The sequence below is a fragment of the Falco rusticolus genome, chromosome 1 (genome assembly GCF_015220075.1).
Source record: "Falco rusticolus isolate bFalRus1 chromosome 1, bFalRus1.pri, whole genome shotgun sequence".
Taxonomy (NCBI): Eukaryota; Metazoa; Chordata; class Aves; order Falconiformes; family Falconidae; genus Falco; species Falco rusticolus.
Genome location: NC_051187.1, coordinates 75,760,137 through 75,774,242, shown reverse-complemented (window position 1 = coordinate 75,774,242; position 14,106 = coordinate 75,760,137). Strand labels below are relative to the sequence as shown.

The following is a 14,106-nucleotide window of genomic DNA, read 5'->3' as shown; positions in this document are numbered from 1 at the left end:
ATTTAAATAAGAATTTTTCACCAATTTATGTGACTATCTTCTCAGTTATTAACTTATTATTTAGAAGTAACAAATGTACAAATCAATGTAAAAAAAAAAAATAAGTTAACTATGTTCCCATTTTTAAGAAAAGTTTGAATGAAAATCCAATGAAAATAGTATCTGGTTACAAAAAGCCAGTGAGTATTGTATATGATTTTATATACTTTTCGAAAATTATTGTGATTCAGCTGTTGAGCTGAATGTGGAATCTCCCTTGGAGTTGGTATATTTATTTATGCCTTATTATTTATTACAGTGTTTATCAACAAACTTTTTGTGAATCGGATGTCATTTATTTATTTTTTTTAATCCTTTTTTTTCCTCTACAGCTGTTCCCTTAACAGTTAACTTGTTCTGGTTTTGCTGTGCAACACTTCTTGTAGCTAGTTTCTTCACATACTAGTTGATCAACAGCAAAACCAGCTATTTTGTAATCATGTCATGAAGCAATTCATTCACGTACAGTTAATATACAATGGTTAAATACCTTGTCTCTATTTCTGTGGAAAGCATCTGCTCCACAAAATGATAAATGTACAGCTTCTCTAAAGAGCAAGGAGCCATTAAAAATAAGTGGTTCGCTCATATCTCCAAATACCATAGGCAATCTGTATAGCATTTAACAGGTTTTGACTTTTAACTGTCCTTGAAGTGTTGGGTTTTTTTAGTGTGATGGGGAATATTAATTTTCTTGCCTAATTCCCTCCCATCTAATAATAAAGTGATTTATTTATTAATATATGCCAATTATTTTTCCCTACTTTTGCTACTAGTAAAGTGTTTAAATGCAGCTGGTATCTTTTGTTAAAATAATGGCATTGCTTAAAGTGTCTGCTCAAACCTATATACATTTAAGTAAAATCAAACCCACTCCTTTTCTGTTTTTTTTCACTCCTTGAATAGATGTGGGGGAGTTGTGTGCATGCAGGGTTAAAGGAAGATACATTCTTAAACTGAGTAATCTACAGAAGTGACTGTATAGTGGAGGTATAGCAAACCCCCCTGTATAATAAGTCTTACTGTCAGTTTTAACTAAACTGATGCTGGCCTTCATGGTATCGTCTTCTCTGTGCCATATATGTGATAATAAAATGGAGTTTTGTTCTCCATCTTTTAAAGTCACTTCTACCAACCTTTTCAAAGCGAAGACTTGACTCATTTATTTTGTCAGCCCTCAAGCCTAGACTTTATTGCAAGTTTTGGTTGAGCTTTACTGAAGTGTGTTTGTCATTTTTGAGGGCAAGCACCCTTGAAGCAGGAGAAAGGAGCAGGTCAGCTGTTCAGTCATCTGACTTGCCTGTCCTTGTCTGATCCCTCTGAAGCACAGGCTGATTGTTTTGAGCCCCATCCACAGGGAAGCTGTTACAGGCAGAAGAGCAGAATATAGAAGTATGGGCATAAGGGTCTTCATGCAGCTTTGTTTTGGGTTTGCTCCCAGCATCTTTGAGTAAAAGGCATCTGCACTGTAAAATGAGGATGCGGTTTTCATGAGTCTCTTGGGTTCTGTTTACCTGCCACCATCTTCTTTACCTCTGTATAACCTGCTTTCGTCTTTATGAAACTGTCTGGTCATCGGTTTGGAGTCAGAAGGTTCTTCTTGATGAGTTGACCTGGCAACCCAAATTGTAAATTTGTCTTCCTTACAACTTGAAGGTAGCACCGTTTCTTTAGCCCTATTTTCAGCTCCCAATATTTACTGGTACAATTAGTGTTGAATGATTATAGGCTGCAATCAGTACTGAGTGTGAGAGAAATGCTCAACAGGCCATCTCCCAAGGGCTAGCTATACCTCAGTTTTTGTGGTAAACCTTTGTACTTTCATGAGAGAGGAGTCTGAAATGTTTGTAATTTGAGTGTGAGAGAACACATTAGCTTTCTGGATAAGTCTTGATATTTCTAGAATAGAGCTTAAACCTGTTCCTGGTGTCAGCGTAGATGTGGTGCATAGGGACATGGTTTGGTGATGGACTTGGTAGTGCTGGGTTGACAGTTGGATTTGATGATCTCAAAGGCCTTTTCCAATCTAAATGATTTTAGGATTCCATGATTCTATGATTTGTTTTTTAAGTAGGACAGAACAGTGAACAAACTGGTGTAGTAGCATGTGAATGCTGGAGGAAACGATAAAATTATCCCAGGAAAGTGTTTCTCTGAAGAACCATAGACACATCTCTCCCTGTTGAAAGGATCACAGTGCTGCCTATACAACTGAGTAATGTGTCTTTACAGGGTTTTAGTGCTATAATTGCAATCCTTTTCTTGTGAATACACTAAATAGTGGTCTAGTAACTTGCAAAGGAAGGTGGTTTCTGAAGATTTTTCAGAATCTCTTTTCCTTCTCTGCTGCATCATCTTTTTCTGTATGCACGTGGCTTTTTGGTTTGGGGGTTGTTTTTGTTTTTTTGAGTGGATAACATCCTTTCAGAAGGAGAATTTAGCAGAACTAGTTAATTTTAAAATGCAGACTGAATGAAAATTTTAAAATTATTTGAAGGGTTCATCTTAAGTGAAGCAATTAAGTGGTTCAGAACAGGGCCTTGAAGCTGTCCTTGGTAGTTTGAGTGGGGTCAGCTGTACTTTGAAACAATAATGAAGTAGTTTAATTTATGATGTGAGCTGGTGAACCATAGTAAGCAGGGCTGCACACTGTAAATGGAGTCCATGGTGTCATGCAGGCACTGAGGCACACCTGCAGGTCTGATTTTGTGGTACCACTTAAACCACGATAGAGTATTTTGGCTGTTGATGTGAGCTATGCTGAGTCAAAAGCCATATTAAGCATTATGGGGCTTTGTGAGAAAGCGAAGACGGTACTTTGTAGACAAACTGGAAGAATGTATAAGGTTAGGTAAGCCTAGAAGACTGTAGGGAAAAGTAAATATTTGGAATTCATAATTAGATAGGGCATTATAAATAAAATAAAACCTTTCAGTATCTTGAATGAAATTGATAGCTCATGATTCCACTCAGTGAGTTTGGCTTTGCTGAGATGTAAGACGTCTAGTGTTCTGAATTAATAACAACTGATAATTTTTTTCATCATTTAGGCTTCTTTAATGAAACAAGGTTGTTATCTTCTCACATACAACCTGTGGTTTATATTAAAAACAAACCAAAACAAAATACCTGGAAAAAACTGTGACATCAGGATCTGTGATTCAGCATCAAGCAGTGTTAAAAAATATAGAGGTGGATAGACAGATTTTTCTTCATCTTCTTAGAGCCACCTCTCTTCACTAGCCTTGCTGTCTACAACGTTTCGTAACCTGGCTCCATTTTTCCAGCAACACCATTATTATTATTTTTTCTTTTCCATAATTTCTTGCTTCTCTAGATTTGTGTTGGATTAATAGAACACTTGTGTGGTGTAAAAAGTTAGGCTTTCTATTGATTAATAACAGTTAACTTTTGTTACTGTTATTTGGGAAGGAAAAATACTTGACAAACTTTTTCTAGTTAAATGTTTAAAACAATTTTATTTTTGTGAACAGTGGAATTGTCTATGGAAATTTGCTGCTTTCTGAGCATATGTTAGAAGACTGATGGAAAGGGGGCTTTTAAAATGGAAAGAATTATTATAGTTGTGATATTTTATATAAAACACATGTTTCACAATAAGTATTGTACTATTCACTTCCATTGGCTACTCATTTTCTTTAGTTTTCTGTAAGCATGCATTTAATTGATTACATTATGTAACATTTTTAAAATCTGCATTGAAATGCTGCTTTTCTCTAGGCATAGTTTTTTTGTTTAGTCATAATATTGGAGCAAAGTTTTGAAAAACTTGAGAAAGACATATTGAAAAAAGAATGGAAAGCAGCAATTTATAATTTTAAGTAGGATTTTGCAAAATTGATATTATAAATCAATCTTTTTTTCTTTTTTTCTTCTTTTCAAATGAGAATGAATGATGAAATTTGTTCCACATTGCTCTTAGGAATGTTTTTTCCCTTTTGGTTCCACATATTATGTGTTGCATTGTACTGCATTACTTTCTTCTGAATAGATAATGCATTCCGCTACTGTGAATCTTGTGAGATCTGTATGATTTTGGAAAAATCAGCTTTTATACTATTGCTAAAGCATTATTCTATTGGCAATTACCCAGTGCTACCTGCGGTTAGTTCTTGGAGGTTCTTACACGGATGTTGTTGAGAACGTAGCTCCTTTAATCAGAGAACAAGGATTTACAATGGAACTTTTTTCTTCCTAAATACTAAAATAATGGTCAGAGGAGAACTTGGCTACTGCTTACTGAGTCACTGGGGTTTTCCAACTGTTTTGCTAGTAACTAAGAAAAACTAACTTTTCAGAGGCATGTTGTGGAGACATTTTTTGGATTTGATGAAGAATCTGTCGATTCAGAAACATCATCTGTAACTTCATATAACACAGATAAAACAGACAGAACACCAGCAACACCAGAAGAAGATTTGGAAGATGTAAGTAGTAGTTGATTTGTTCTTAAATTCTATAGAAATTGACATAGAATATAAAGGCAAACATTTGTTTTTAGCTATTCTGGCACAGGAACTATGAAAAATTTGGCAGAAAATTGCTTTATCTTGTTTCAAGTCCAGTAACACAGACAGTCATTGCAATAGAATTAATAAGATAATATTTTGCCTGACAGATTTGGCAGATATTGGGCTCAGAAATAAAATTGGTTTTCTCAAGCCCTTTCTTATTAGTCAAAAGAAAATGAATATGAATGTTGCTTTGCCAAAAGTCAATAGTTAATAGACAATAGTTTCCCTTTCAACCTTCTAATTTATTTGACAGTTCTGATACAACCAGGGCTTTTTTTGTATACTTACAATACTCAGAGAGGCTTTTGCAATTCATTAAGGCTTAAATGATCATAGGTAGTAAATACCCACTGACAGGTTTTGTCTCAGCTCTGTGATATACAGTGCAGCTGGCCTACTTTAAAAGATTGCAAGGCTGAGGACAAAGCATGAATTAGATGCTCTTTTTCATATTTCTTTCCTGTTCACTAGCTTGTGCCTAATACTCCTCAGTTACAAGAAGCTTTCTATTTTCCTAGGTTTAATATCTAATAATATTGTAATCTCTTTTCCTTGGAGCTTGAGTTCCTGGAGCAAAAATTAATTAAAGGGAAGGACATTTATTGCCCTCAGCATTATAAGGAAAGACCTTGAAGGTGTTTATGTCAGTTGCTCAAAATTCCAAGAAAATTAAGACATTAAAAATACTTCATCTTAAAAAAAAAAAAAAAAAAAAAAAAAAAAAAAAAGCAAAGCACACACCCACCCACCTCTACCCCCCATCTTATGGCTTTTGAAATGTAACTTCTGTGTTAGTGTGCTTGTGCTGGTAAAATGCTTTACCCTGGCATGGTAGAGAAAAAGAGTAACAAGGGAGTGATGGACTGCATGACAAATAGAATGAGCTCCTTCAGAAGCTCCTGTGGCTCTGGGGTTGCTGAAGACAGTGGTGCATAGAACTGTTCTATCTCATCTTTCCCCAGTCAGTTTCTTCCCATTTCTATATGTTACTGCCTTATATAGTAACTTACACTGTCCTGAAATTGTAAGATAGACACAGTTACTGATATCTGCATTTCTGCTTTATCCTCAAATCATCCTTCCATTTCTACTTCTTTCAGTTTTTTAAACCTTTGAGACTCAGTATGAGTTGTTGTTGTTGCTTGTTGTGTGTATCTATCTGTCTACATAAACAAACCCATTATCATATATATTTACACAAACCCACTTCTTTTCCCCCTCTTCATTAAGAGCACACCTAAAGAAGAAGCTGAACTAAGGTTCTGCCAGCTAACAAGAGAATATCAAGCTTTGCAAAGAGCATATGCATTGCTTCAAGAACAAGTTGGTGGAACACTGGATGCAGAGAGAGAAGCAAGGGTAATTTTTTAACTGAAATGCCTTTTAACTCTGAAATCATTGAAAAAGTTGAAATAACTTGGAATAGCAGGAGGTATATTTGCAGGTCAGTGCAATGCAAAGCACGATGTTTTTGAGGATTAGAGGATATTAACAGTAAGGTGACAATTCAGCTTCATCTGGTGGGATCAGAACAAAGATCTCATACTTTAATCTAGCATGCATAATATATTAAAGATTTTGGTAGTAAGAGTGTTATTGAGAATGAGATCCCAATTGAACTTGCAATTTGGATAGCAATATAATGGATTTAAAAGAATTGGAGAATAGGTTTTTGTTAGTACTTAGGTACTTTTATCATATGAGTATATTAAAAATCTGACCCAAATCTGACAAGGGAAGTTTTTCTTCAAATGTTTTGTAGAATATGTGAAATCATAATTTCTTCTTAAAAAAATTATCAGTTTGAGAGTATTCTTACACTAAAAAGCACATAGCTAACTGTTGTTCCTATTAAATGTCAGGATGTGTCATTGTTTGCTCTCTCTGAAATAAATGGGGTTTTTTATCCTCTCAGCAATCTCTGTACTATAGGTAGTTGATGTGTGACAGAGTATGTGTTCTGGTTTGATTTACCTTTCTGCCACCACTAAACCATTTAGTGCAGAGATGAGGTTAGCAGAAGTCACGCTAACATCTTCCATTCTGTTTTTTCCAAAATGGGGAGGTGAGAAATCACTTCAAAATGAATTGGTGAGCTCTGACTCAGTCTGCAGATCTATTCACTGTACAGCAGTGACATCAAATAGAACTGAGTTAACTAGACACTAAAATTCTTCTACTTTATCACATCTCCTTGCAGATAGGGGCATGTCTAGAAATGTAGCATATTTCCAAGTGCTCCTCTGACTGAATAACTATTATGATCGATGACCAGAGAGCATGTAACATCCAAAAGGGTAAGCAATAGCCATAGGGCTTGAAACTTCATCATCTTCACCCCATGTCCTTCATTGTGCATCAAGTACAGCTTGAACCTGCAGACTGCTGACTACTGAGAGAGTTGACTGATGTAATTGTGAGGCCATTCTCAATTATCTTTGGAGCATCATGGCAATTGTGGGAGGTTCCTGAGGACTGTAAGAAAGCAAATGTTACTTGTCTTCAAGAAGGGCAAGGAGGAGGATCTGGGGAACTGAAGGCTGGTCATTCTCACCTCCATCCCTAGGAAAGGGATAGAGCAAATAATCATGGAAACTGTTTCCAAATTCCTGAAAGACAAGAAGGTGACTGGGTGTTATCAGTGTAGTTTTACAAAAGGGAAATCATGCTTAACCAGCTTGATAGCCTTCTGTGATGAGGGGACTAGCTTGGCAGGTGAGTTGAGAGCAGTGGATGTTGTTTATCTTGACTTCATTGACACTCTCTCTAATAAGATTATCTTAGGCAAACTGATAAAGTACAGACTAGACAAAGGGATACTAAGGTAGAGTGAAAATTGGCTGAAATATCTTAAAGGGTGGCAGGAAGTTCAGCTGGAGGTATCATCAGTGGCTGCATTAGGAAGAAGGTCCCCAGCAGACCAATGGAAGGTGATCCTTCCTCTCTACTCGGCATTGATGAGGCCACATCTGGAGTGCTGGGTGGTTGTGGTTTAGCCCCAGCTGTTGACTAAACCCCACACAGCTGCTCACTCATTCCGCCTGACAGGATGGGGAAGAGAATCAGAAGGATAAAAGTGAGAAAACTTGTGAGTTGAGATAAAGACAGTTTAACAGGTAAAGCAAAAGGCATGTGCACAAGCAAAGCAAAACAATGGATTCACTGATTACTTGCCATCAGCAGGCAGGTGTTCAGCCATCTCCAGGAGAGCAGGGCTCCATCACAGGTAATGGTCACTTGGGACACCATAACTCTGAATGCCCCCCCTTTCTCCTCCTCCTTCCCCCAGCTTTATATGCTGAGCATGATGTCCCATGGTATGGGATATCCCTTTGGTCAGGTGGGGCCAGATGTCCTGGCTGAGTCCTCAAACCTCCATGTGCCCCCCAGCCCACTCACTGGTGGGTGGGGTGAGGAGCAGAAATGTCCCTGGCTCTGTGTAGAGCACAACATCCCTGTGTTATCAACTCTTGTTTCCTCCAGAAATCCAAAACAGCCCCATACGAGCTACTGTGAAGAAAATTAACTCTACCCTAGCCAAAACCAGCACATGGGTTCATCTCTGGGCAAGTATTAGAAAAACACAGACATACGGGACAGAATGCAGTGAAGGGCCACAATGATTAAGGGCTTGGAGAACGTGATACACAAGGAGAGGCTTTGAGCTGGGCATGTTCAGCCTGGATAAGAGAAAGCTCGGGGATATCTTACCAGTTTGTGTAAATGCCTGATGGAGGGAGTAGAGAAGATGGAACCAGACTTCTCAGTGGGATCCAGTGAAAGGACAAGATACAACAGTCACAAATTCAAATACAATACTATTTAAGCATAGAAAAAACCCGTCTTACTCTGAAGGCAGTCAAACATTGAAGCAGGTTTCCCAGAGATGCTGCGGAATGTTCGTCCCTTGAGATATTCAGAACCCCACTGGACAAGGTCTTAAGCAGCCTTATCTAGGTGCCTTCCCGCTTTGACCATGGAAGTTGGAAAGGTGATGCCTTCCAGCCTCAGTGAGACTGTGATTCTAAAAAGTGTTTAGGCGTTAAAAAACCCCTAACCTACTTACCCCCCAAAAATACCTCCTGTACCCCAGAAATGGAGAAACATGTTAAATATTAAATATTGTGAACTATTGCATATTACTGCCTTGCTACATGCGCCCTTCGTTGTATTGTGCCACCGCAACATGTTGTTAATAATACAGAAAGACAAAGATTTTAATGTGGTTTAAAAAGTACTGATGGGGATGGACTCAATTTATCCCAGAGGTAGGAGCTGCCATTAGTTTAATGGTTCCACTACTTGAACAATAAATAAAATATTCACAAAATTCTATATTGCTAGTTTGATGATGGTTATTAGGCTTACATGTGTGCTGTTTCATCCATGTCATTTTCTCTGACAAGCATTATAAAATCCACTTACTGAATATTCTCAGGTATAGAAACAGTGTGCTTGTGAGAGCAGTTCTGTGTGTTCAAAAGCAAAGCTTTCCAGATAACAGTTACAGAAGAATGTAGACTGCTTGACATTATTTGGAGTTATTTACAGCTAAAAATGTTAGTCCTTGACCGTCAGAACGAGTATCTAGAAGATTCAGGGTTTACTTTAATATGTGTCGAGTTTTGTTATGTGTTTTTTCAAGGTTCTTTGAAGTGACTCTCAATCAACATTAACTTTTTTCTCCCTGTGAAATACAGTTCTTATAGTACTAGAACTATTGCTTTATGGCTTCATTTGTTAGAGTCTTCAGCATCTTACAAAAGCCTAGTCACATTTGGCACTCTTTTTTTAAGTAGGACGCTTAGCCAGGGAAAGCAACAAGGACTTTGGAGATCACTTCTGAAGCTACAGTTGGGGCGAGGGGGTGTAATTACATCTACCATTAAAGGAAGATTTCAGAGGCCCTTGTGTCTGTCAGTCATGAGAGACCATTATATATTTCCTTTGCCTTCATGGAAAAGGAGACCCTGGTATTTTTGTAATAGCTTTTTTAAATTTTATTTTGCAGCTATTTGCAGACTTTCCCTTTAGTACACTTTGTAATTGTAGCTCTTTGTTTTCAATGGTGTTGTGATCTCTTTTGTCACATCCACGCAAATCCATCTTTTGAATGAGTCAGAAGGTAGCTTTTTGCATGGCTAGTTTTGTAGGGCCCGGTGTTCTGATGGGATGAACATTTCCTATTACTTTTAGATGAGGCTTAAGGTAAACAACAAGGACCCAAAGATGCAAACACGCAGAAGGAAATCCCTGTAGGAATTTTTAAACTGTTTGGGTGAAAGGGTACCTGAAGTATGGTGGGAAAAGTACTGGTAGTAGCCCAAGGAACCTCAGTGGCTGAAGGTCTCCAGAGATATCCTTTGGTTTATATCCTTTTTTTTTGGTACCTGGTACGATTCAGTCCCTTTTAGTGCATCACTGGACTCAGGGGGTAATACCTACTGTAGTGCAATAGTGTAATAATCACACAGAATGAGAAAAACTGACTCCCCTATGTGTTTTATGGGATTTGTAAATTATTGTGGGTGAATATATTTTATTTACCTGTAGGCCTTTTTCAGGGCTTATTGCAATTCTCCTTCTTTCTTGCCCCTTTTTTCCCAATTACCTTGAATTATTAAAGCTTATGAATAGCTTCTTAGAACTCTTTCAGTTCCTAACTTCCACCCCACCCCACCCCAGCCCCCAAGGAAAAGCTTTGTCATTAAATATGTGATGATAAAAAAGCATTAAAAACTGACTGGGCAGCCCGTAAATGGGTAGAAAGTATGTGTACTTTGATTCATCATGCAGTTATATCTACCTGTCTACCTGGATGTGCATGCTTTTTGAAACTTTTTTTTTTCCTCCAGACTCGTGAACAACTACAAGCTGATCTTCTCAGGTGTCAGGCAAAAATTGAGGACCTGGAGAAAGCTCTAATCGAGAAAGGACAGGTAAACGGCTCTCTTAATGTCCTCCACCACATCATTTTCTCCCTTGCATGCAGTGGTGCCCTTGCCATCTTCATTGCTTGCTGGTGTCTAAGTGTGACAAATATGGCTTAATTGCTACTCCAGCAATAGGTTACTTAAATAAAGGAAAGTATTATATAGGCTAAGAAAATGCCATTAAAGATTAATTTTCTAACACATAATAGCATAACGCTGAAATCACCGCATGTACATGCATTGTAAATTTTGTTCCTGTTGTCATTGGGTGAAGGCCTTTTTCCTGTTTTCCATTTTTTATTTGCTATAAATTCCAATAAAATAAATATTCTATATTTGTACTGGAGAATATTTTTGGTGTGTAGCATAGAAAATTATTTTTTTTTAAAAATCACTTCCACACACACCTCAGCTAGAGAAATGAACCACCAAGTATGTCTGGTTACTGGAAGCCACTTGCAGTGTCACTGTCCTAGGCATAAATTCTTAGAGGGCCCAACTGCTTTCAAATTCCCATACCATCACACAGATCAAAATTAGGCTTCATGCTGCACTGTATCTTGTAATTACTTGACGAAGATGTGGCTACTGATGCATATTTAATAATGACCAGGATCTTCAGGAAGGCTGATTAAGAGTTATGAGAGTGCATTTCGAAAATGTTCAGGTGCTTCACTGCTAGAACACGCTGAGAAAATTGGGAAGATATAATTTTATGCTTTGTTGTTTGAAATAACAATTTTAAGATTGCAGGTAGTGTATGTAATATAAAATATTGCTATCTGTAGATATAAATTTCAAAGACTAATGATTGAATAAAAACAACCTACAAATAATGCCAAGTTAATGATATTACTATTTTTATTATTCTTTGTAAGAAAGAATTCTGTACGATTCTGTATAAATACAAAGGTTTGGGGACAATATTAAAATTAAGGTTTAAAATTGTTTATGCTAGATTCCACAAACTGCAATTTGCTTAGTAAATTCCATGTAAATAAAATCTTACTAAAAATAGACTGTTATCAATCTAAAAATGGTGGGTCACCGAGCTTTTGGAAGAATAAATGAAACTGAAGACTTCTCAAGGATCTACTGCTGACATTTTAGTGTGTTGATGATAAAGGTGTTGTGGGCGAATTGCTGTGTAATTGAAAACATAAAATAGTTGTCTATTACAGTGTAAAATTTAAGTACTGTGCTGGTAAATAAGATAAGTGAAGGTGGATACCTATGTAAGAAATGACTTCTGTGATTTTTGCTTCCAGAATGGTATATCAAAAAGGTATGCCTGGAACTTAGAATTTAATTAGTTATTACTTTATGAGATTCATAACCACATTTTCCACCTTGTATCTCTTACTAATCCTGAGAAGGCCAACAGGGGCGTGCCAGTGAGCAGTACGATACTGTCTCTAGTGGGCTAGTTTGTGTGCTGAGAATTAGCTTTCCACAGAAGTGGGCAGAGTATCTCCCTGGGAGCTCTAGCACCTGCTTGGTTCTCCTGACCTGTTAGTATTTACATTCAACAAAATAAATGGTTGTGATGATAAACTCATTTCTTTGTGCACTATGTGATTTATTTTTTTATTATTATTACTTGTCATTTAGGTGGTCATGGTAGTGATGGTGATTGAATAATACTTCTGAAATGTTCATTTGGGGAACCGGTCCCTAAAGTGCTTTTGAAAGGGAAACAATGAATCAAAAGATCCTAGCATATTATCCCAGGATTTTTCAGTTGTCCTTTACAGCTTTAGGAAACAGAAGCACCAAAGACCTTTGCAATTCTCCTGAAGTCAAATTCAGAGCAGGAGATTAGAATCTTATTGTTAAAAAAATATTTGAAGTTTGGCTTATAACAATTTATGTCGAATCTCAAAGTAAGTGCCAATGGCTCTTTTAAGAGAATTAATCTCTCATGAGATTGATCTGTCAGAATTCCCCTAGATGTAAAATAAAACTAATAATCCATTTCTGCAAGGTACATTGAGGTGCATGCATAAAAAACTTTATATTAATGGAATACATTCTTATAAGATATTGATGGGGTAAATAATAAATCTGAACATATTGGAGTATATAATGTGCCAGATGGATTGTGAGCTCAGCTTTCCCAGTGACCTGGTGTGTACATAAATATAATTCTACTGGAGTTAAGGTTTTCTCAGAAAGTAAGGTTGAACTTCATGAAGAAAGACACAGAAGTTAATTATCAATAGGGCAAATTAATCTTTGTCTTCTACTTGTTTAAACTGGAGTAGTTGAACCTCCTGGTCTGATGTAACCTTTGAACCTGCCTTTCACTGTATGCATGCATTGGAATATTCACCCTACATCTGTGCGTGCAAGCCTGTTCGTTCCTTGACCTTAGTAAAATGCTAGTTAAATGTTAAACTAGACATGGAATTTTATTCTCAACATTTCTTTTACTTGTTTCAAAAGTTCTTGTCAAATTTCATGCCTTTTCAGTACTCATTTTATTATATTATTCTTAGTATGATACTTATCATAACCCTGAAGAGCTTGTTTACTGCATGAAAGTTGAAATGTACTTGCACATTCTTGTATATGAGTGGGAAAAGGAGAAAGAACAGTAGAATATGAAACTGTAGTGGACAGTAGACAGAAAAATTAACTTTTTAGTGTTTTTGAAGAATGCCAATTGGAGTAAATGTTATAATGATTTAGATTCTTTTGGTTGATATTTCAAAGCTAGTTAATGGACTGGGATAGCCAGATTTTATTAATTTCTCATGCAGCATCAATGTGCAAATACCTTGCTGACAAAGGAAGTATCAGCCTCAATACTTTAGTAAAGATATCTAGATTTTAAATAGATGTGGTCCTTTTTACCTAGAAAATAATCTGATCTAGAGTTAGTATGGCATGTTAAATGTTGGTATTATTAAACATATTAGAGCAGTATGAGCTAGGTTATGTAAAAAACTTTTCTCTGTAGGGAGAACAAAGTGAATTTGGCAGTTATAATCCATTAAATCTGAATGCCTAGCTATGGCTAGTGGTGAGGTTTTGTAGCTTGGGTCTTTAAAGGGACATTTGATGAGGCCTTTTGAAGCCATGGAGAAACCTAAAAGGAAAGATCGGCTTTGGAACAAGTGGTCAAATGGAAATACAGTTTTCAAATGGAGTATAGAATATCTTATATCACTTCACTTCCACCACAGCTTTGAATTCCATATCACAAACACTGTGTATGAGCCTGATTCTCACACTTTTAGCAGAGGGCAATTAACTGCATACCATTGAAGCTTATTTTCAGTCATTAGGGGTAATAAAATGTTTTTCTTCCCTTCCCATTCTCTATTGGGATTTGCATTACGCCACTCAAAATGGGTTGATTTTGCAAGAAAGTTACCAACTCTTTGCAATGGAAAGAAATAGTTTTGAGTTAAGCTGAGTAAATAAATGTTTTTTAAATGCTATGAAATATCATACAACTGTGTTCACCCACAATTGCTCTATGTAATGATTTTAAAAGATATGCTTAGCTGGAACATACTAGGAAACGAAAGTAAAAGAAGACTTATAGGACTCAAATAAGTCTTCAGCTTCAGGAAAAGAAGGGAACTTTTATT

The 14,106-nt window shown here is 36.7% G+C and overlaps 1 protein-coding gene across 6 annotated transcripts in view; it reads left to right on the top strand.

Moving 5' to 3' along the window:
* JAKMIP1 (janus kinase and microtubule interacting protein 1) overlaps positions 1-14,106 on the top strand; it is a 247,902-nt gene that overhangs the window by 108,654 nt on the left and 125,142 nt on the right. For all 6 annotated transcript variants that reach the window (XM_037385135.1, XM_037385144.1, XM_037385161.1 and 3 more), the window contains 3 exons: positions 4,359-4,487; positions 5,805-5,933; positions 10,430-10,513. In XM_037385135.1, coding sequence (XP_037241032.1) covers positions 4,359-4,487; positions 5,805-5,933; positions 10,430-10,513 — 342 coding nt within the window. The remainder of the gene's footprint in view (positions 1-4,358; positions 4,488-5,804; positions 5,934-10,429; positions 10,514-14,106) is intronic.